This window comes from Octopus bimaculoides, chromosome 14 (assembly GCF_046866305.1).
Source record: "Octopus bimaculoides isolate indiv1 chromosome 14, ASM4686630v1, whole genome shotgun sequence".
Classification (NCBI taxonomy): Eukaryota; Metazoa; Mollusca; class Cephalopoda; order Octopoda; family Octopodidae; genus Octopus; species Octopus bimaculoides.
In genome coordinates, this window is record NC_142941.1 from 17,773,730 (window position 1) to 17,796,799 (window position 23,070).

A 23,070-nucleotide genomic window follows, 5' to 3' on the forward strand; every position below is an offset into this window, starting at 1 on the left:
GTGATAGTTGAACTCCTGGAGCCAGTAACCCCCATTTACCCATGCACCCATGCCGAGTGCAGCAGTGGTGGGGGCAGGTCAGAGGTGGCCAGCCACCAGCCATTGGTCTCGGAGGAGAAACTGGTTTCACATTCCTCCACTGCTTGCATAATAAACATTGATTGCATCAACAGGCTGAGTCTTGCAGGTCAACAACTGCACTGTTACTGCAACTTTTTTGCTGCTTCCACTGCTGCTGCTGCTGGATGCAAACTAATACAACTGACTGGATGTCATATGAGCAGCACCAACCATATACTTCCTCTCTCTCTCTCTGTTCTCTTTCTTTCTGTCTGTCTGTCTCTCTCTCTCCATCATACACATACACATATTCACACATAAATGCACACTTACATTCATGCATGCATGCATACATATATATATATATATATATATATATATATATATATATATATATATATACATATATATACACACACACACACATAGACACACATATTCATATACATTCATTCACATATGCATGCATACAATCCAGCAAGTTCAACTCTCCATCTCCTATTCCCTCCCTCCCTCCCTCCCTCTCTCACCTTCCTCCCTCCCTCCTTCTCTCCCCTCCCTCCCTCTCTCCCCTCCCTCCCTCTCTCCCCTCCCTCCCCTCCCTCCCTCTCTCCCCTCCCTCCCTCTTTCCCCTCCCTCCCCCTCTCTCACTGATTTATTTTATGCAAAAATATGCGCAGGCACACTGTATGCATGCACGCATGCACACACCTACACACATATGCATAGAAACTGCAGCACCAACAATATACCATTCCATTTCTTGTTCACCTCTTACACATACATGCATAGACACATATGCCAGTAGGCTTGAACTTTCACACACACACACACACACACACACACACACACACACACACAATCTCCCTCCCTCCCACACTGTGGTACATTTAAATACATCTAACAAAGAAGCATTGACGTGTTCATTCAACTTGCTAGAGATAGCAACCAAATTTCCCTCAGATAATGTACTTTTAGATATCCTTAAAAACAACAGAATAGTCAAAACTAGAATGTCTTTCATCATGGGTATATTTCATCAGGGCTGACCTTGTACCACACAACAGTAACAATAACAACAACCATTCACAACATAATTATACAATACACTTATACCATCACATTATACCCCTCCCCCTGCACGTGCTGTTAGCAGACCAGCACACACACACACACACTGAGTACATTATAGATCAATACACATAGATACAGAGTTGACATAGACACTCGTACTGTATCTATGTTATCCTTTGCGATCATAACATGCTGTGGAGAATATTTTTCTCTCAGTCCTTCATGCAAAGAGCAAGCAAATCAATAACTCTTTCCAACATACACATTCTGATTATAGTTACATGCACAAACACACACACACACACATACAATCTGGTTATGTTTTATCAGTCACTGGACTGTGGCCATACTGAAGCACTGGCTTGAAGGGTTTTTTTTTTTTTTAGTTGATAAACCTACCCCAGTACTTATTCTGTTGGTCTCTTTTGCTAAACCACTAAGTTACAGGGATGTAAACAAACCAACACCAGTTGCCAAGTGGTGGTGGACACGGACACACACACACACACACACAAACACATACACACATGTATAAACACAACAGACTTCTTTCAGTTTTTGTTTACCAAATCCACTCACAATGCTTTGGTGATGTCACAGCTTTAGGACAAGATACTTGCCAAAATGTGCCACACAGTGGGACTGAACCTGGATCCATGTGGTTGGGGACATCTCTGCCTATTATCATAAAAGTCTTACACACTTTTACATATGTTGTGAATATCATAATGTTCATCTTGGTTATAGTCATATCCACTGGGTATGGTCATAACTGATGGTTATTGCCTTGCACATGAAATTTATCATCAAGTTTAATATCCCCATCACTTGACCCTTGGGATCCTTTGGCATAGTAGCCTACTCTTTTATCTTTTACCTGTTTCAGTCATTGAACTGTGACCATGCTGGAGCACCACTTTAAAGAGTTTCATTAAAGAAATCAACCCAGTACTTATTTTTATGAAGTCTGGTACCTATTCTGTTGGGCTACTCTGCTGTCAAGTGATGGTGATGAATAAACACACACACTCACACACACACACACACACACACACACACACACACACAAACATGATGGGCTTCCTCACAGTTTCCGTTTGCCAAGTTCAGCTACATGTACGGGTCAGGCCAGGTCTATAGTAGAAAACACAAGCATTTTTACCTGGTCTCTTGTTTCTTTTTTTCCTTTTTGGCATCAGTATTGGTGCCCTTCAGAAAGGTAATAGATGCTAATCTTTTCCCTTTGACTAAGCCACTAAAGAAAAGTTAGCACCTGATGAAACTTTCCAGCTCCAAGGAGCAGATGTCGCTGTGATAGTGGCAGAGTAAGAAGACTGCTCGTCTGTGGGTCTAAGGTTGGAGTATGTCAGCAAATGACCACATACCAATCTGTCTTTTTATTATACATTTGGGCTGTATATTTAATTCTATGCACATCACTTCGTCTAATTGTCAGGAATAAGTACCAGATCTTCTCAGAATGATACCTGATATATATTGTCACACTATCCATGAGTAGATCTATTTGCCCTACATAGTGAAATTGCCCCCCTCCCAGCTCTTTCCCTGAAAATTGCAATACTGGAAGTTAGGGTCCAGGTTCAATTTTAAGTGATGGTAGCACTATAATATTAACCCTTTAGCTTTCAGATTACTTTGTTGTGTCTAGGGAGAGTCATTATGCCAATATTTTCAGCACACACACTGGTTCAATTCCACTCTTTTGTTATTAGTCAATTAGTTAAATATTCAGCTATCTAATAATAATGGAATGGAATTGAACCAATGCATGTGTCTTAATAATATTAGCATAATGACTCTCCATAGACACAACAAAATTTGTTTCAACACATACATTCACATAAACAGATACAAAAATTTCACAAACCAGATACAAAAATTTCAGATTACTATTTCAAATGTAAAGCTTATTTATTGTTGTAGAGTGAACTGACACTCTAGCACATGACTGTCAGTGGACTGGACGAGTCTTATAAATAGATGAGCCAGTAGAGAGTTGAGGTTGAATTGTGGGAGTGTTAGTCTCATTATTGATTCTGTATTGGATTGTTATTGTGCAAACGGTTATAAGATAACTAACTATTGTTACAATGCTTATTGTTATATGGTTAAATTCGGTACTGTGATATATTGTTATACACACATACACACATATCATATATCATCACTGACAATATAACATTTATTCATACTGTTTTGAGTTAATCATATATTATTGATGTGATTGTTTATTTTTAGAAGGACACTGTAGGGTTGGTGTGAGAGGCAGGATCTGACTGGTTTAAACATAAAACAGGGAGAATATTTGAGCCGAATACGGTTGGTTTAGATGGTAAAGGGTTAAGAAGTGTTTCACAGACTCACATCCTATCTTAAAAGAGATATACTTGTCAACCACCTGACTGGGAACCAGAAAGAAGTTAGTATTAAATACAACAGTCTAGGAAAAAAAAAGTATGTCAAGGGCAAAATGCCAAAACTTTATATACAAGAGAATGAGATTGTGTCATAATCATGTTTCTCAAGGCCATTAGCAACAAGCATGGAATGGATAGACTTCAAACTCTCTAGGTTTACAATTATTAATATTGTTAAAGTGGCATGCTGGCAGAATTGTTAGCATGTTGGATATAATGCTTAATGGCATTTCTTCTGGTTTTATGTACTGAGCTTGAATTTCACTGTGGTCAACTTTGCCTTTCGTCCTTGATAGTATAAGTCAAGCACTGGGGTTGATGTGATCAACTAACCTCTTCTCACTAAAATTGCTGAGCTTATGCCAAAATTTGAGGCAATTATTATAATTATTGTTATTATTTTTTTCTTCCGTCATAGACATGTTTATTCTTGAAGTAGTAAGTGGTTGATAACTAACTCAGTTTTTGGATGTACGATGTTAATTTAGGTAATGTTTTCCATATGTAAAATTGAACTCACTATACAGAGCCAGTGAAATGCTCATCAATTTTACAGTACTTTTTCCAGTTGTCTCTATTTCAGTTTTTCTCAGATGGTATGCCTTGAAGTTAGCTATCAAATCTTAATCCCTTGGCTCGAGCAAACAAGTCATGTTCTTTGGGGATATTTTTCATTCTCACATTATGAAAAAAATCATAACAGTTCATTAGTTGACTTGGTGCATTGTCTAAATTAGTGGTTGTCAACTGAGGTCCATATGACCTTTGGGAGTCCATATAAGATTTTGGGGGGATCCACACAAGCATAATAGTACATTGGATCCACAGTAGTATTTTAAGGATCTATAAAAGTGTTTTACTTTTAAAATATTTATTGCAAGAAACAGCTAGATTTATTTCTCAGTGTACACAAGGAAATGTGTGATAAAGAAGATAGAAGTTTTGAAAAAATATTTATAAAACAAGTTTCTAAACATTGAATGGCTATTGGAGTCTACCAGAAAAAAATAGTAATCAAATGGGTCCATAGATAGAAAATAGTTGAAAACCACTGGTCTAAATGCTTTGTTGGAAAAATTATGTCTGGCAGTGTACCTTTCTAAAGCATGTCAAATATATGTTTGTAAACTAGTCACAGGTAGATTCTCAGAGTGATACACAAGTAAGGGTTTAAATTTCATATTAGCAATAGCATTTGCTCACACAGGAAGGGTTAGGCAATTTTTAAAGGCTTTAAAACCTGGTGTTGATTGTTCTTCCCTAGAAATAAAGTCCTAGTAGACTTCCAGAAAAGCCTTACTTCCATTAACAGCATACTCTTGTTCTTGTGTGTAGCCTCCTCCTGAAATAATGTTCTTGAGCTCCTCAGAGTAATTAATAGCAGCGAAGTAAGGTAACTCTAACCCTTTCAAACTAACTTTTACTAACTAGTAAGAAGTTTTATATTAGATGTGCCTTCCTTTCCCTGCACATTATCATGCAAACTTTTAGCTTTTGCTTAAGTGTCTAGTCTGATTGTTGAGCTACACACTTAAAAGCCACATTCCATATTAAACATCTTTTCAGAGAAACCAATGTCTACATAGTTAACAGAATAACTGCCCAAATTTTGTTTTCATTGTCCTAATTGACCTAATTTTGTTTTCATTGTCCTAATTGACCTAATTTTGTTTTCGTTGTCACATGGCTGTGTGGTAAGCTTGCTTCCCAACCACATGCTTCCTGGTTCAGTCCCACTACATGACACCTTGAGTAAGTGTCTTCTACTATAGCCTCAGGGTGACCAAAGCTTTGTAAGTGGGTTTGGTAGAGAGAAACTGAAAGAAGTCTGTTAGTGTGTATGTGTGTGTGTGTGTCCCCCCTCCACCACATGACAACTGGTGTTGGTGTGTTTACGTCCCCATAACTTAGAAATTCAACAAATAAGAATGATAGAATAAATACCAGACTTAAAAATAAAAAGGACTGGGGTCGATCCATTTGACTAAAAATCCCTTGAAGTGGTGCCCCAGCAAGGCTGCAGTCTAATGACTGAAGCAATTAATAAAAAATATATATTGTTCCTACTGTAGACACTGTAAATGTAGTTAAATCCAATGGTGGTGGTGCTAGACTAGACAACACTTCAAATAGTAAAGCAGTAGGGTTTAGAGAAAGTAGTTTTTGTAATTTGTGGGTGAATGGGAGGTGGGTGCAGTCTGGAGGTAGAAATCAACATAATTTTGGGTAATAAGGATATTCCATTGGGCAGAAACATTAGCAAAGTGAACTATGTTCTTTACTGTATTCTGAGTTCAAATATTGTTAAAATCAACACATTTCTTAATTTTATTTTGTAATCCTACATGGCTTGATCAAGTACTGGATCAAATCCGGTACTTCATCATATTTGTGGCTTTATGTCAATCAAAGACGTTAACCTCCTGCATTGAAGTTTGTTTCCAAGTGATCGTTCTTCCATCTTCATTGATCTTTTCATACCAAAGTTTTCTTTAATTTTGAAACATTATTTTTCATTTCAGATTAGAGTCGCAATCTAATTCTCAACAAGAAAGGTTTGAAGTGATTAAACTGGAAAGGAATTCATATCGAAAAGAGCTCGATACCTGCTCTGATAATGATTTGTATTTAACTCAGTTGAAAGCGGTATGTTATAAAATGATTCAATGAAATATCATTTTTTTTTTCTCTTTATTTCTGATAGTGTACTCTTTCCAACTTTAGTAATGTAACACTAACCATACCACAGAAGCAGTCAAGTGTCTCTTATCTATAGCAATGAAATTCCATATAGACTATTGAAAGATGCATATAAGCATCTCTGGGATTTTACAAAATAACAAGTAGGGTACATATAAATACTTCTGGGATTTTACAGCTATCTGTTAGTGATGCTTATATGTGTCTTTGGTATGGATAGTATTAACACTTCAGCATTCAGATTACTCTGTCAAATGTAATGCCTATTTACTTACATTGTTTTGAATTAATTATGCAATATCTCATGTACTATTTCGATGATGTAATTGTTTATTTTTAAAATGACATTGAGAGGCTGAATCTGGGTGGTTTGAACATAAAATAGAATATTTGGGCCTGAAATGGCTGGTTCAAATGCTAAAGGGTTAAACTAATTTTTTTTCTAGATCAGTATCATATTTATTTAATGTATTTTCCTAAGTTCACAATTATCATAACATCACATATGTGTTTATGTTACAAAAGCTGATGATTTGACAGAAGTTAGGGCTGAGTTTTAATAGCTAGTTATATTTGGTTTTATATGTCAGTCTTTAGCTCCAGGTCAGCACTGGTCAAGCTGACATGTGTCCAAAGCCATACCCACCTCAAACATTCTCTCTTTTATTCAGACAATATATAACCAAGACTACATTAGTCAATGTAGTCTAATGTGTGCTTTTAAAATGATGTAATGTTTCCTCTTTCAAAGAATTAAAAACATTTGTTTGAAAGAAATCAATAGTTTATAGCATGGTATTCATAAATCAAGGCTGTCATGGAAGAAAATATTTCAAAAGAAGATATTGCTCTCCTTAACTATTTTCAGTTGTTTGCTCTGAGAAGTGATTTGAAATATTTTAGCATTTAAAAAACACTATGAATGCAAGTAGTTACCAACTCTTTATTGCAATTAAAGAGAGATTGGAAAATGATATTTCATAAAACTCGGAAATGCAGCATAAACAGCCTTTTAGGATAGTTATGTGGTTTAGTAAACCTATTAACTTCCATTTTACTGCTATAGTTTAAACTATAATTTTTAGGACTCCAAATAAATGTAGACAAATTTGTGTCTGTGATGTAAGCTGATTTTAAAACAGGATGTTAATTTAGGTAATGTTTGAATAAACTTGATTTGAATAAGTTACAAGTGAATCCAATGCATATCTTTTACTGAAGTTTTATTAAAACTTTTGTAACCCTTATGGTTAAAGAGGAAATGTTTTTGCAAAAGGCTGAAGATCATTTTAGCCATAAGAGTAGAAACAAGTAGAAACTTGTTAATTGAAAAGAGGATTAAACCAAGTTCTGGGTATTTTCTATTTCTATTCTTTTTAGCATATCTTCCAGAGAATCCATTTTTTGTTTACATATCATTATGCCTAACGCAAAGACACTATAATCTTCACACAGTTTACATAGACCTGTCGTATATATGTATATATATGTATGTGTGTGTATATATTTGTGTGCCTGTTTGTCTCCCCAACATTGCTTGACAACCGATGCTTGTGTGTTTACGTCCCCGTAACTTAGCGGTTCAGTGAAAGAGACCGATAAATAAGTACTAGGTTTCCAAAGAATAAGTCCCGGGGTCGATTTTCTCAATTATAGGCGGTGCTCCAGCATGGCCACAGTCAAATGACTGAAACAAGTAAGTGCGTAAAAGCATATAGCTTGCTGTTTTATAGATTTCAAGGTTTTACTTATAAAAATTACATTTTATATAAATTAGTATTTTTATTGTTTTTGTCTTCGTTTCATGATTTGTTTCTTTGAGCTGACAGATTCATTACCCCACCAGACAAAATGCTTAGTAACATTTCTGAGTTCAAATGCTGCTGAGGTCAACTTTGCTGTTCATCTTTTCAGAGTTGTTAATATAAAGTCCCAGTTCTGTGATTAATATAATCAACCATGCCTTCCCATTAAAATTGCTGACTATGTGCCAAAATTATTATTATTATGTCCATCCTTACATTCTGAGTTCAAATTCTGCTGAGATCAACTTTTCCTTTCATCCTTTCAGGGTCAGTAAAAAAAGGTACCAGTTGAGTACTGGGCTTGATTCAATCGATTTACTCCCTCTCTCGGAATTGCTGGCCTTGTGCCAAACTTTGAAACCATTATTATTGCTGCTGAGGTTGATTTTGCCTTTCATACTTTCAGGGTAATAGGGGTTAATATTATCAACTATGTAATGGGGGTTAATATTATCAACTATGCCCCACTCTAAAATTGCTGGTCTTGTGCCAAGATTTGAAACAATTTTATATTTCCCTTCTAATGTATACCGTGTATACATTTCTTTTTTTAATAACCATTCCAATATATGTAAACCCCTCACACTTTATATCTGTCTTTGTATTGTCCCTCCTCATCCTTCGCCCTGGTGGAAAAAAAAAAAATTATTATTATTATTATTATTATTATTATTATTATTATTATTATTATTATTATTATGTTACAGTTGGAAGATAGCCTTGTCCAGAAAGATAATGAAATCCGAGCCGCGAAAGAAAAGCTATCTTCTCAGGAGATGTTGGCTAAGAAAACCATTAGTGATTTTCAAAATGAATATAAAAATAAAATACACCAGGTAGGTGGCTACTTTGCAAATTTCTCAACATATATATATATATGTGTGTGTGTGTGTTTTATATGTGTATGTACATATATGTGTGGATATATGTAAGATGTTTACATATATATATATATATATATATATATATATATATATATATATATATATATATATATATATATATATACACACATACACACACACACAAACACACACACTTTGTTTATTATTGGTGTAATGACCCTCCTGTGGAGGCGCAATGGCCCAGTGGTTAGGGCAGTGGACTCGCGGTCATAGGATCGCGGTTTCGATTCCCAGACCGGGTGTTGTGAGTGTTTATTGAGCGAAAACACCTAAAGCTCCATGAAGCTCAGGCAGGGGATGGTGGCGAACCCTGCTGTACTCTTTCACCACAGCTTTCTCTCACTCTTACTTCCTGTTTCTGTTGTGCCTGTAATTCAAAAGGTCAGCCTTGTCACACTGTGTCACGCTGAATATCCCCAAGAACTACATTAAGGGTACACGTGTCTGAGGAGTGCTCAGCCACTTGCATGTTAATTTCACAAGCAGGCTGTTCCGTTGATCGGATCAACTGGAACCCTCGACGTCGTAAGCGACAGAGTGCCAACAATAACCCTTCCAAGACACAAGATATATATATATATATAGATTAGCTGTGCTTGAGAAGACATGTCAAGTCAAGTGAAATCATAGTTGTGGCCAGTACTGGTGATGCATAAAAGGCACCCGTGCTGGTGACACATAAAAGGCACCTGTGCCAGTGACACATAAAAAAAACACCTCCTACACTTTGTTGAGTGGTTGGCATTAGGATGGGAATCCAGCCATAAAAACCAACACAAAACTGACTGGAGCCTGGTACAGCTCTCTGTCTGGCTTACTAGTTGCAGTCAAGCCATCTAACCCATGCCAGCATGGAAAACAGATGTTAAATGATGATATATTATATATGAGAGGGAGAGAGAGTGAGAGATATGTAGCAGTAGCAGAAGCATGTAGCTTAGTGGTTAAGGTGTTGGACTCATGATCATAAGATTGTGGTTTCGATTCCTGGACCAGGCGATATATTGTGTTCGTGAACAAAACACTTCATTTCATGTTGCTCAAGTCCACTCAGCCGGCAAAAGTGAATAATCCTATGATGGACCAGTGTCCCATCCAAATGGAGAATATATACGCCATGAAACCAGGAAACCAGCCCCCTATGAATTAGTATGACTCGAGAAGGTAACTTTACTTTTTTTTACATGTGGCAGTGGAAAGAACACCAGACCAGCTTGACATCTGATACTAAGGGGCTACCTTAGAACAGGTCACCAAGTTCAAATATCTGGATGCTGGTCATTGAACAATAAAGAGATATAGGCTTTGAAACAGAAGCATCACTCAGGTTAGCAAGATCAGCCTTAGAATTACTCAGTATAATCTAGAAAGGCAGAGCTCTCAACAAGAACATCAAAGCTCCTGAAGACACTAATTTGGCTTGTTGCATTGAATGAATATGGATGATGGACCCTAACAGCAAACAATACTGCTGAACATAAAGCATTTGAAACAACATGCTACCAAAGAGTACTGACCATTGAACAAATGAGTCAGAAATGGGGGAAAAGAAATAGAATATTTAGCAACTGCCAGCAAGGGAAGCTGCAGTATTTTGGGCATATCATCAGGGCCTAGAACCTCAGCATCGACATCCTAGAGGGAAGAGTCAATAGGAAACTAGGAATGGAGAGACTGAGAAGAAGCTGGGTTGAAGATATCAAAGAATGAACTGGAAAACCTTTTGGCTGAGTGCACTAATATGGCTAGAGGCAGGAATCGATGGAGAGAGAGGGTGCATGCCACAATGGTCCACAATCTTTGGTAATGAGGATAGGAGTAGGCAAAGGATACATATGCATGTATATATGTATATATATATGTGTGTGTGTTTGTGTGTACTTTTTTAGGTTATCTAGAACTATATTATGTAATTTGTCCCTTCCTTTGTAATAACAACGCAATGTGATTTGGAGGAGTCTAACTGCTATTTTTAGCTAGTTGAGTAATTATATAGAGTCTTCCTCGAGATTTAAGTACTATTTAAGTATCATGGTTTAAACAAATACCATTTAAGAACTGTGGAGTTCAATATAATCCACTGCATCCTTCCCCTAAAATTTATAACCTTGTGCCTGTATCAAAAATCAGTGTTTATATATTTATAGACAATGTCTTAAAATTTACATTTAAACAAAAATTGTTTTCCTGTTTTTTTTTCCCCTTTGTTGTTTAGCTAACCAAGATAGCTGAAGAAAACAAACGAGAGAAAGAAGAGATGGTAATAAAATATGCCCAAGCTGAACGTAAAGGTTTAGAGATGCAGAAAGGATTTGAACGACTGGAAGCTCGATTGAGAGAAAGTTCAAAAGAGAAAGAAATACTGCAAAGTAGATTAAATAATTTTAAGGCTGAACGACAAAAGTATATTGCTCGTCTGGAAAGCAAGGTATTTAAATTTTTTCAAACCAATACTTTTAGTATATATGTGTATGTGCGTTTATGTGCGTGTAACAGAAAAAAACCCCCAAAACACTGCAGTATTTACAGTTCTGTATTAAAGAGATGAGGAATTATAGACATTATTTACATTTGACAGATATTTTTTGTCCTCATCTTGTTTGTAGTTAACACAATGTTTTGGCTGATATACCCTCCAGCCTTCATGGGCATATGGTGTAGTGGTTAAGAGTGCGGGCTACTAACTCCAAGATTCTGAGTTCGATTCGAGGCAGTGACCTGAATAATAATAATACTAATAACATCGAAAAATACCTTAGGAATGTGAACCCAGGTTTGAAATTTCCCCAAGACATCTGATGAAGGCTGGAGGGTATATAAGCTGAAACGTTGTGTTAACAACAAACAAGATGTGGATAAATATCCATCAAATGTAAATAATGTACTGCAGTATTTGTTCTGGTTCTTTGCAATCTTTGTTCAAATCCTGCCATAGCCTGCATAGAGTAACCATTATGAAGAATGTGACACATTGCTGTACTTGAGAACAGAATTGAGATCTTAAAATCAAGGTGCCATGTAAAAAGCATTGATGTGGGTGCTGGTGTCACATAAAAAGTACTGGTGCTGGTACCTCATAAAAAGCACTGGTGTTGTGTCACATAAAAAGCACTCATGCTGGTGCCACATAAAAAACACCCAGTATACACTGTAAAATGGTTGGCATTAAGAAGGAAATCCAGCTGTAGAAACCATGCCAGAACAGATAATGGAATCTGGTGTGACCCCTGGCCTTACCAGCTCCTACCAAACATTCCAATACATGCCAGCATGGAGAGCAGATGTTTGATGATGATGACAATGACGATAATGAATTACCCATATATGAATCTCTCTTATTTTCTTCTGTATTTCAGTCTGCAGATTTCATTGTTGTACAGCGTGAAGTTGAAAAACAAAAAGAAGCCTTATCAGCTTGTGAGGGTCGTTTAAAGTGGACACAGAATAAACATGCTGTTGAAGCAGATGCTCACAAAGTAATGTACTCTTCTTCATTAAGTTCTTTCTTTTACAAACAGTTTTATTTATTTCTTCCTTCTTAACCTTTAACGTTCAGATTACTCTGTCAAATGTAATGTTTATTTATTCACATTGTTTTGAATTAATTATGCATTATCTCATATCTTCAAAATTTTGATGATGTGACTGTTTGTTTCTCGAATGGCATTGTAGGGTAGGTGTGAGAGGCCATACCTGGCCAGTTTGACCATAAAACTGGTAAGATATTTGGGCTAGCAATGGTCAGTTTAAATATTAAAGGATTAATTTTATCTCTAGTACATTGAATAGAACTGCAAATTCACACTTGAGTATTAGATTTGATCAGTTTATTTCACAGTTTGCTATATAATCTAAAGATAACCATACTTCTTTGAAGTTTTAAACTTTGTATCAGTTCTTGTCCCCTACTATTATTACTACTATGTGCCATTGAAGAAGGTCCTATGTGGTTCTTATTCTATCTTTTCAAAGAATTGATTCCTCGAGCCACTCCTGTAAAAGGTTTGAACGTCATTTTCCATGCTGGCATGTGCCGGACTGTCAGACTGTCCGGCACATGCCAGCATGGAAAATGTACATTAAACGATGAAGATGATGACACACTAACTTAGTCTGTCTGTTTGTTTTTCTTTCTTTTTTTTTTCTTTTAGCATACTGACAGTTATAAGGAAAGTAATAAAATTGTTATTATTTTTTCCAGGAGACCAAAGCTTCTTTGCAAATTCTAAATACTAAATTAAAAGAATCGAAAGAAGAATGTGAGCAAATTCGTCGAGATTGCCAAGCCATTATCCGGACATACCAGGTTTGTACATTCAATGTCTGTTTAATTATTATTTTCATTGTCAGGCTCAAAGAGGTGGATTGACAGATGAGTTGTTAGAGCCTTGAACAAAATGCTTTATGGATTTCTGACTCTCTATACTCTGAGTTCAAATCACACCAAAGACAACTTTGCTTTTCCTCCTCCTGAGACTGATAAAATAAAGTACCAGTCAAGAATTGGGATTCATTTAATTGACTTACTCCTCCTCCCAAATCCTGGGCCTTATGCCTGTGTCTGAAATTATCATTGTCAGAATGATGATCCCAGTTTAGAATTGGAGACTTGTTGGGTAAAGTTGAAATCACTTTCTGAAAATTTGCCATTTAGTTTTAAACAAATATTTAAATTGCTGCCAAATGACTCTCTTGATCAGTGGTTCTCAACTAGGATCCACGTGGCCATTGGGGGTTCATATAAGGGTTTGTTTTAACAATTTGTTTGTACACTTCGTAATAATATTTAATTATAAACGTATAATACAGGGTGTCCACAAAGTCTGGGTACACAGATATTAACATATACTTTAAGAAATTATTATTTCTTGTATTTAATTGTTTATGTTATGATTTTATTTACTCCATGTACCCAGACTTTGTGGACACCCTGTAGAATTTTTTTAACCTCAAATGGTTAGGAAGATCCATCTGAGTAAAATAAGAATCAAAGAGATCCACAGGTAAAAAAAATGGTTGAGAATCACTGCTCTGGATATATACTGTTACCCCTTCTGCTGTGGAAGATAGATATATCCACTCAAAATTTTGTTAGTCTTAGCTGCAGAAAGTTGTTTTATATACCAATCTATCTTCTGTTGCGGAATGTCATGTTTAAAACTATTTTTTTGTGATATATCAAGTTTATTGAGGCAACAGGACTTACAGAAAATGCCAATTCTATTTTTTTTTTAATGTAGATATTTACCCCTTTAGTATTCAGGTTATTTTGTCAAATGTAATGCTTATATATTCACATCGATTTTAAATTAATCATGCATTGTCTCATAGCTGTGAGATTTCAGTAATGTCATTGTTTATCGAAGCTACAAGATAATGCAGGATAAATTCAAAACAATGTGGATAAATAAGCTTTACATTTGGTAGTATAATCTGAATGCTAAACATTTTCTTATTGGTTAAACACTTTCTTATTGTCAGTATGAAATTTGAAATAAAATCAAATTTAAAAATTTCGAAATTATAACAGTTATTAATTTCATTTTTTCGCTGAAAATATTTCAGCTTACTTGCTATATATTATTTTATCTTTTATTCCTTTCATCATCCACATTCTGTCTCCACTCCAGACCATTTATTAAATGATGTACACTGTATTTCTTCATGACTTCAGTTTCCTTGGAACTCTCATTTCTTGAATACTTAAATTTTAGTTTTATATAAGAAGTACCCTATTACCACTATCAACCACAAATCTAATCACCCATCTTTTAAACTTGAAAGTATCCTTTGTACATTAAAAACCAGGTGAAACAAATAACCCTAAAACGTAATATTGTATAGGATAAAATTACTCGGTGTAAAATTATTCATTCATTCTTTTCAGGTTCATGGTGAAAAATTTATTATTTCAGAAATCCATTTATGTCAGTGATTTCTCTTAAAATATGTAACCTATTCTTACCTTTTTATATTATTTTCTCATTGTAGGAATCTGAAGAGATCAAGTCAAATTCTTTGGATAATCAGTTAAAAGCTAAACAGAATGAACTAAAATGTCATGAGCAAGAAAGAAGTGATCATCAACAGGTTAGAACAATTCCCTTGTGTTTTTGTTTTAATCACGAAATGAAAGATTCTATATATTTTGTGAATCGTCTTTTTCAACATTTTTCCATGAACTCTTCAATTTGGTTAATTCTGCAACTGTGAATATTTAAGGAAAGAATAAACTGTTATAATAATTATTTCACTTCATCGCCGCCGCCGCCTTCTTCTTCTTCTTTAATGTCCATTCTCCATGCTAACATGGTTTGGATGGTTTGACAGGAGCTGGCTGACTTGAGGTCTGCCCAGGCTCCATTTGTCTGTTTTGGCTTGGTTTTTCTGGTTGGATGCTCTTCCTCACGCGAATTACATTACAGTGTGTACACTTTTATATGACACTGGCATGGGTGCTTTTGCATGGCATCGGCACAGGTGCTTTTTTAGGGCACTGGCTTGAGCACTTTTACATAGTGCCAGCATGGGCACTTTTATGTGGCCCCAACACAGGCACTTTTACATGGCGGTGTAAGAAAAGAGAATCATGTGGAGTGGTCTATAACAAAATACAACGCTAATGGTAAAGTTTAAAACATGTAATATTTGCTGAGATGTACAGAATGTGAGCCACTCTATACCCTCAAATTAGCAAATACAGATGATAGGGAAAATATTGTATACAGAGCGCATAAGAGCCATGATCAATACAGAAATAATCTTACTTGCTGTCCAGTTGACACCCACACACTTTCAAAACTAGAGAGTACAAGCCAATGAGGGAAGCTCTACACTGTCACCTGACCTACTAAAAATGGTAGCCTCAAATCCGATCAAACTGTCTTAAAAAGGAAGGATGCTTTAAAAAATGTAACCCTAAATCATCATCATTTTACATCCACATTCCTTGCTGGCTTGGTTTGAGTCCTTATTTGAAGTCACTACTCTCCTAGATAAATTGCAGATGGTGTCTTGCTTGTACATTTCATGGTGGCTTGGTTACTGTGGCTGGACGCACTTCCTATCACCAACCACTTTACGAAGTGTGCTGGGTGTAGTTCTTAATGGCACCAGAATTAGAGAGGTTAATGTACTCAACAAGACTGAAGAGTCCTTTTGACCCTACCTTGTTTCAGTTCATTTGCCAGCCATTTTACAGAGAGTACTGAGTAAATTTTGTTGTGGCACTAACACTAGTGAAGTTGCCTTATACCATATAAGCTACAAAATCCTCACTATCCTATGGTCTGTGTAAAAAAAATACAAGAAGGTCATGGTTGGAATGTCTTTAATCATAAGCCTGCTTAATCAGTGTTGGCCTGGGGATTAAACAACAACACAATATTACACTAAAACATTACAGAACAAGTTTTGATATTGTATGCAACTCTTTAATTCCTTACAAACAACTGCTTCCAAGAAAAGCAACAGTAACAGATTAACATATCTCCTGTTTACATTAGTCTATGTCACAGCTGTACAGAAAATGTGTTTGCATCAGCTGTGTTCATGGTTGTTGTCAAAGTATTGTTGAAGTTGATTTTACTATGTTTGTGTTTGTTGTTGTAGATTCATCAAACAGTACTGAAAGAATTAGAACTCTTGAAAACTCAACACAAAGATTTAATGGAAGAAATGAAAACCAAGAAAGATAAAGTAAGAAAGTATTTATGTCTTAACTTCCAGCAAGTTTCTGTTGTTTTGTTGTTAGTAACAGCAGCAGTGGTATTGGTGAATGTGGTAGCATTAGTTGTGGTGTTGATGGTTCAGTTATTGATTTGAAGTATTTTCCTATGCCCTTCTATATTTTGAGTTCAAATCCCACCAAGGTAACTTAACCTCTTTCACCCTTTCTAGATCAATGGAGGCAGTGACAGGTGATCTAGACCCTTTGGCAATATACCGTGCTTGTGTTGACCTGTCAAGCCGAGTGAGACCATAGTTGTGGCCAATGCCAGTGTCAGGTCAATGGCACCTGTGCTGATGACACGAAAATAGCACCCACTACACTCTCAGACTGGTTGGCATTAGGAAGGGCATCCAGCCATAGAAACCTTGCCAAATCAAACTGGAGCCTGGTACAGCCCTCCAGCTTACTAGTTTTCAGACTGTCCAAACCATGCCAGCATGGAAAATGGACATTAAATGATGATGGTGATGATTGATGAAGAATTGGTGTTGATTCAATTAAATATAACCCTCTCCTACAAATTTATGGTCTAAAGCAGTGGTTCTCAACCAGGGTTCATATGGCCCTAGGGGGTCCATATAAGATTTTGTTGTTAAAACTTACGTGCAATATTTTGATTTTAATGTTTTTTATACAATTCCTAATAATATTTAATTATAAAAACACAGTAAGATTTATATATAGTGAATGGTTATGAAGTCCAGTAGAGTAAAATAGGAATCAAAGGGGTCAATAAGCAAAAAATGGTTGTTAACCACTTGTCTAAAGGGTATAGGCTGAGGCAGAGTTTCATAATTAAGAAGATGACTTCAAAACCATATAGTCCCAAGTTTGACCTCACTGATCAGTTCCATGGAAAATGTGTTTTGTGTGTGTGAAGTCTATCTCCAGCTTACTAGACTTATAGACAACATTCCACTTAAATATTGTGAAAATGAACACAACCATACTAAAAAAAAAATTAGAAAAATATGGAAGTGAACAAGAATATTTTACAGTAAAGCACACACCATCGAAGAAGAAAAAAGGACACTTCTGTTAATAATGGCACTTGTGTGAACAATTCTAGTGACATGCTTGTGTCCATAAACATGTCATTAATTCATCCTTGGAATTCCTGTAAATATATATCATAAGGAATTTTAGAGAACAATATTGTATTAATGTATGTCATAATGTTACTTCATGTTGCTGTAAATATAAACCTGCAATGTTTTCCAACACTGTATATTTAAATAATAAGGTAAAATGTGTTTACCTAATACAAAAGAACATTGGAATAGTGTATGATTACCATATGATATAAAAGAACATTGGAACAGAGTATGTTTTGATCTGTTTACTATTGACCAAAATTGAATCCAATGTAAATTGTATTAATTGTTCATACTCTCTACTTATGATTCTCTCTCTCTTCATTTGTTCCTTATTCTTTGTCACTATTACACTGTTCAAAGAGAAATGGAGTGAGAAAGAGAAGAATCTACAGAGACAGGAGGAAGAAAATCAAAAGTCTGACATCACACAAATGTACTGTCACAATCATCGCCATTATTCTCTTCCCTCTCTATGCCTTTGACTTTATGTGTGTCTCATTCTACCTGTGTGTGTGTCACACACACACACACACACACACACACACACACACACACACACACACAATTCCAGAGACTGAGAGAAAAAGAAAAGTTGTCACTGTTGTTCCATTTTAACTTTCTGTCTTTCTTCTAAGGGAGATTTGGCTGCTGTTTCTCTAAAGAAATGTTTACAAAATCTTCCCTGCGAATTGGCAAATAATAATATATATATGGTTTTGTGAGTGTTTATTTTATACTTTGTGAATACAAGATAAACATACACAACTGACAGTTCATATCATTGCTATTATGCAAAAGTGTCATAAGTTCAAAACATTGCTTTTTCAGAAAATGAAAATGAGTTTGCAGCATATTAGGAGGTCAGGGTACTTGATTCCACGCAAAAAATCTGAGTCTTTTTTTCCTTAGTGAAAATCATGTGGGTGAAAGGATCAAAATTTACCCATATATATATACATATATATATATATATATATACAATACCATGTGATTGGGAAGCAAATTTCTTACCATACAGTCATGCCTGCACCTATGCATTATTAGTTTGTTTTTTTTATTTCAAATTTCTTTAGTTTCTATATTAGCTTGATTTTTCTATCGTGTTATTTTCTAATTTTCATCTTTGGTTGTATATGCAGTATTTTATCTATTTCATTTCTATCTGAGTATTTATTTACTTAAAAAAAAAAATCCAGTTTTCAAGGAAGCCAGAGTTTGGTCTGCTAGGTAAAGCAAAAAACAAATTAAGATAAAAACAAAAGTGGTAGGAAAACAGAACAGTACAAAATCAATATATTTAAATTGTGAAGAAAATGAAAAAATATTGACATTGTGGACTCTTTGTCCTTCATCAAGATAAAGAAAAAAATAGTTGAAAAATATGTGCAAATGCAACCACAGATAATATATACTCACATTTTTATCTCTTTTCTTCTCCCTATCTATCTTGACAAAGGATAAATTGACTGAAATGTCATCAGTTTTTTTTAGGGGAGGGAATAGACAGTAAAATCAGCCCCAGTACATCATTGATCTAGAGGGGTAAAAAACAGATTTCAAGGCCAGCAGGTTTTGAATTTAGAACATAAATAAATGTAACTAAATTAAACAAGTTATTTTTATTTTTTATTTTAATTTTAATTTTATTTATTTATTTATTTTATGCAATTTATGCAGAGCCACACTTTTCATGGAAGTATTAGCTGATTTAGTCAATGTAAATACTTGCCTTGTAACCCTTGTCATTTCTGAAAGAATGTAGAGCAATGATTCACAACCATTTTTTAACTATGGACCCTTTTGATTCCTATTTTACTTTACTGGATCCTAATAAACATTCGATTTTTAAAAAAGTCCCGTTATATTTTTATCATTGAATATTATTAGGAATTGTATTGAAAAAAAATTATTAAAATATTTTGTGTAATGCAGAAGTATAACCAATTTATTGCTCATAAATTTTAACAACAAAATCTTATGTCAAGCCCCAAGGCTAAGTGGACCCTGGTTGAGAACCACTGATGTAGAGGGTCATAAGTCCTCATACTGCAATGTATTTTCTTTGCCATTCTGTCAATTCTGCTATGCATTGCCTTTTTAATAATAGTAAAATGGCTGTTTGAAAATATTGGATGTTAAGATGACTTTCCTGATCCTGCAACACAGCAGGAACCCTAAGAAAAGTGGTAGATAGCTAAAGTTTGATATCAAACTGTAGGATGTCCTTGATATCTAGCAATCCAATATCAGCAGGACAACAATAAAATGTTGAGTGAATCAAAGAAATAGTAATGATGATGATAATGGTTTTTAACAGAGACAAAAGACCAGAATTTAGGAAGGAGGATATCAGTTATGTTCCTAGTTGAATTGCTTCAACAAACCTTGGAAGGACAAAAAGCTAAGTTGAGCTCAGAGCATAAAAGGAGGTATCTAAATACCACAAGGCATATTGTCTAGAGTTCTATTGGTTCTACCAATCTGTCACCATTCTTTTAATTATAATAATAATAATAGTTTCAAATTTTGGCACAACCTGAGCCAAAGCAAAATAATAATAATAATCCTTGCTGCAAAGGCACAAGAGCTGAAATTTTGTGGGAGGATGTTAGTTGATTACATTGACCCCAGTACTTGCCTGGTACTTCATTTTTATCAACCCTGATTGTAGTAGTAGAATGGGGGCATGTGCTGTAACAGCATGTTGCTGCAACTACCATTTGTTGGTGATTCCCTACTCCTGGCAGATGACACCTTTGCACTCAGGTGACAACCTTCCAACCTATTTACCTCTGCAATTTATTCGTATAAAAGTACAGTGAATGGTTTTGATACCAATTCTCATGTCAAGAAATCATTTGGGGACTTTGTGATCTGAAACCTTGTAGAATAAGCAATACCTTGCTTGGAAAACAGGCAAGGGTTAGTGTCAGGAAGGGGATCCAGTTGTAAAACAATGCCCCAAATAACTTTTGTCCAACCCATACAAGCATAAATCGAATGAAAAATATGTATATGTATGTATGTATGTGTGTATATAAATATATATATATATATATGTAACGGTTATAGGATTGCACGATGAAGATCATTTTTTATAAGAAAATATTTATTTATGCCGTTACATTCTAGGTTGCCATACCTCGACGGGTAGGCCAGTGTAATAGTATATAAAACATGCAAGGTTGAGAATGTAGGCCTGTATCTGTATGTTCCTTCTTTTATAGCAGTAATTGTATAGAGGGAGAGATGGTAGGGTTATAATGTTGGCGCCGTTGTCTGACAGTAAAGTTATTTCTCCCTCTGCCAAGTTGTAGCTGATCAGCCAGGCATCTTTCTCCATGAGACGTCAAGTGACCACTGGTCACTAGAAAGTGAAAAGAGAGGAAGTTTTCTTGGAGTGTCCTGTTTATATAGCCATGAAGCAGGGCAGTGAGTGCAAAGGATTTAGTTTGTTTACCTCAATTCTAGATGGAGCAGAAGAGGTCAGAAAAGGGTCAAGTGGTGGAGACCGCTTCGGCCTAGCTATTCAAATATGGGTAAAGTGGATCGAATCCACTTCACGCCTGCCAGGTTCCTATATCTATATGTGTGTGTGTGTGTGTGTGTGTTCATTGCCAGAGCAGCTGTCTGGCTTCCGTGCTAGTGGCCCGTAAATAGCACCATTTGAGCGTAATCATTACCAGCGTTGCCTTCTAGCACTTGTACTGGTGGCACGTTAGAAAATCATTCGAGCAAGGTCGTTGCCAGTGCCACTGGACTGGCTCCCGTGCAGGTGGCACATAAAAAACACCTGTTTGAGCGTGGCCATTGCCAGTACCGTGTGACTGGCCCTCGTGTCGGTGGCACGTAAAAGCACCCACTACACTCTCGAAGTGGTTGGTGTTAGGAAGGGCATCCAGCTGTAGAAACTCTGCCAGATCAAATTGGAGCCTGGTGCACCCTTCTGGCTTGCCAGTCCTCAGTCAAATCATCCAACCCATGCTAGCATGGAAAGCGGATGTTGAACGATGATGATGATGATATACACACACACACACACACACACACTCACACACACACACACACATGATGGACTCTCCCGTCGAAGATGACATATTATTGTTCAGCATGCTGAATGACCTGCACAAGTAATTTGTTTATAATGATTGAATGTATGTGCTATACATTAGCTCACTCCCTCCTTCAAATTGATGTTGCCTGAACAGGTGTACCACACACCAGGTGTACCACACACCAGGTGTACCACACACCAGGTGTACCACACACCAGGTGTACCACACACCAGGTGTTCAAGTGATCACAGAGCAACATGAGATGAAGTATTTTGCTCAAGAACACAACACACCACCCAATCTAGGATTTGAAACCACGATTTTACAATTGTGAGTGCAACATCCTAACTACTAGGCCATGCGTCCTCACATATATACGCATCTATATGTGTGTGTGTGTTTGCTTCATTAATTGTCACAAACTAGCAATTCTCCCTTCCCACTCTCTCTCTCTCTCTAATCATAGTTCCTCTTTCAATCACTCTATTTTTTTCTTCTATTTTTGCCTTCTCCTCCCTTCCTATTTTCACTCTTTCCTCTTGTCTCCCTTTCTTGACCTTCACTCTCCCTTTCTTGACCCTTTCAGTCTCTACTTTCCTATCTCTTTCTAGCCAATCTCCCACCAATTTTCTCTCCTTCTCTTTACCTTCCCTTCCCCTCTATATATCTCCTCTTTCTCCACACTCTCATGTCATTGTCTTCTGTCATGTTCCCATTAGTCTTTTCTATTTATTTCCATGTATGTTTATGAACTATTTTCGTCTGATCAAATGCTGACCTAGTTGAATCATACATAGTTGACAATGAAAACTGTCAATTGTAGATATTGCAATAATTACAGACTAGGATTTAAGCGAAAATAGAAACCAAAACACAGGAGAAAAGTATCAACTGATAGACCCTCTGTTCACCCTTACACTATTAAAATCTTTTGATGTTGCTAATAAAAAAAAAAAGCCTCAATAACATCATGTATTTTTATAGTTTATAACATTTATCTATATGTTTATCAATGTAGCTGTGTGGTTAAAAAGCTTGTTTCCCAACCATGTGGTTTTGTGTTCAGTCCCATTGTGTGGCACCTTGGGCAAGTGTCTTCTACTACTACAAACTAGGTTTGACCAAAGCCTTCTGAGTGGATTTGATGGATGGAAACTCAAAGAAGCCTGTCATATATGTGTATATGTGTGTGTGTATATATCTA

At 36.0% G+C, this 23,070-nt stretch overlaps 1 protein-coding gene across 15 annotated transcripts in view; it reads left to right on the plus strand.

Annotated features, from left to right (window-relative positions):
- LOC106878020 (coiled-coil domain-containing protein 186) overlaps positions 1-23,070 on the plus strand; it is a 173,635-nt gene that overhangs the window by 104,772 nt on the left and 45,793 nt on the right. For all 15 annotated transcript variants that reach the window (XM_089362448.1, XM_089362450.1, XM_089362445.1 and 12 more), the window contains exons 3-9: positions 6,095-6,218; positions 8,785-8,913; positions 11,198-11,410; positions 12,339-12,458; positions 13,184-13,288; positions 14,974-15,072; positions 16,594-16,680. In XM_089362448.1, the coding sequence (XP_089218574.1) occupies positions 6,095-6,218; positions 8,785-8,913; positions 11,198-11,410; positions 12,339-12,458; positions 13,184-13,288; positions 14,974-15,072; positions 16,594-16,680 (877 nt within the window). The remainder of the gene's footprint in view (positions 1-6,094; positions 6,219-8,784; positions 8,914-11,197; positions 11,411-12,338; positions 12,459-13,183; positions 13,289-14,973; positions 15,073-16,593; positions 16,681-23,070) is intronic.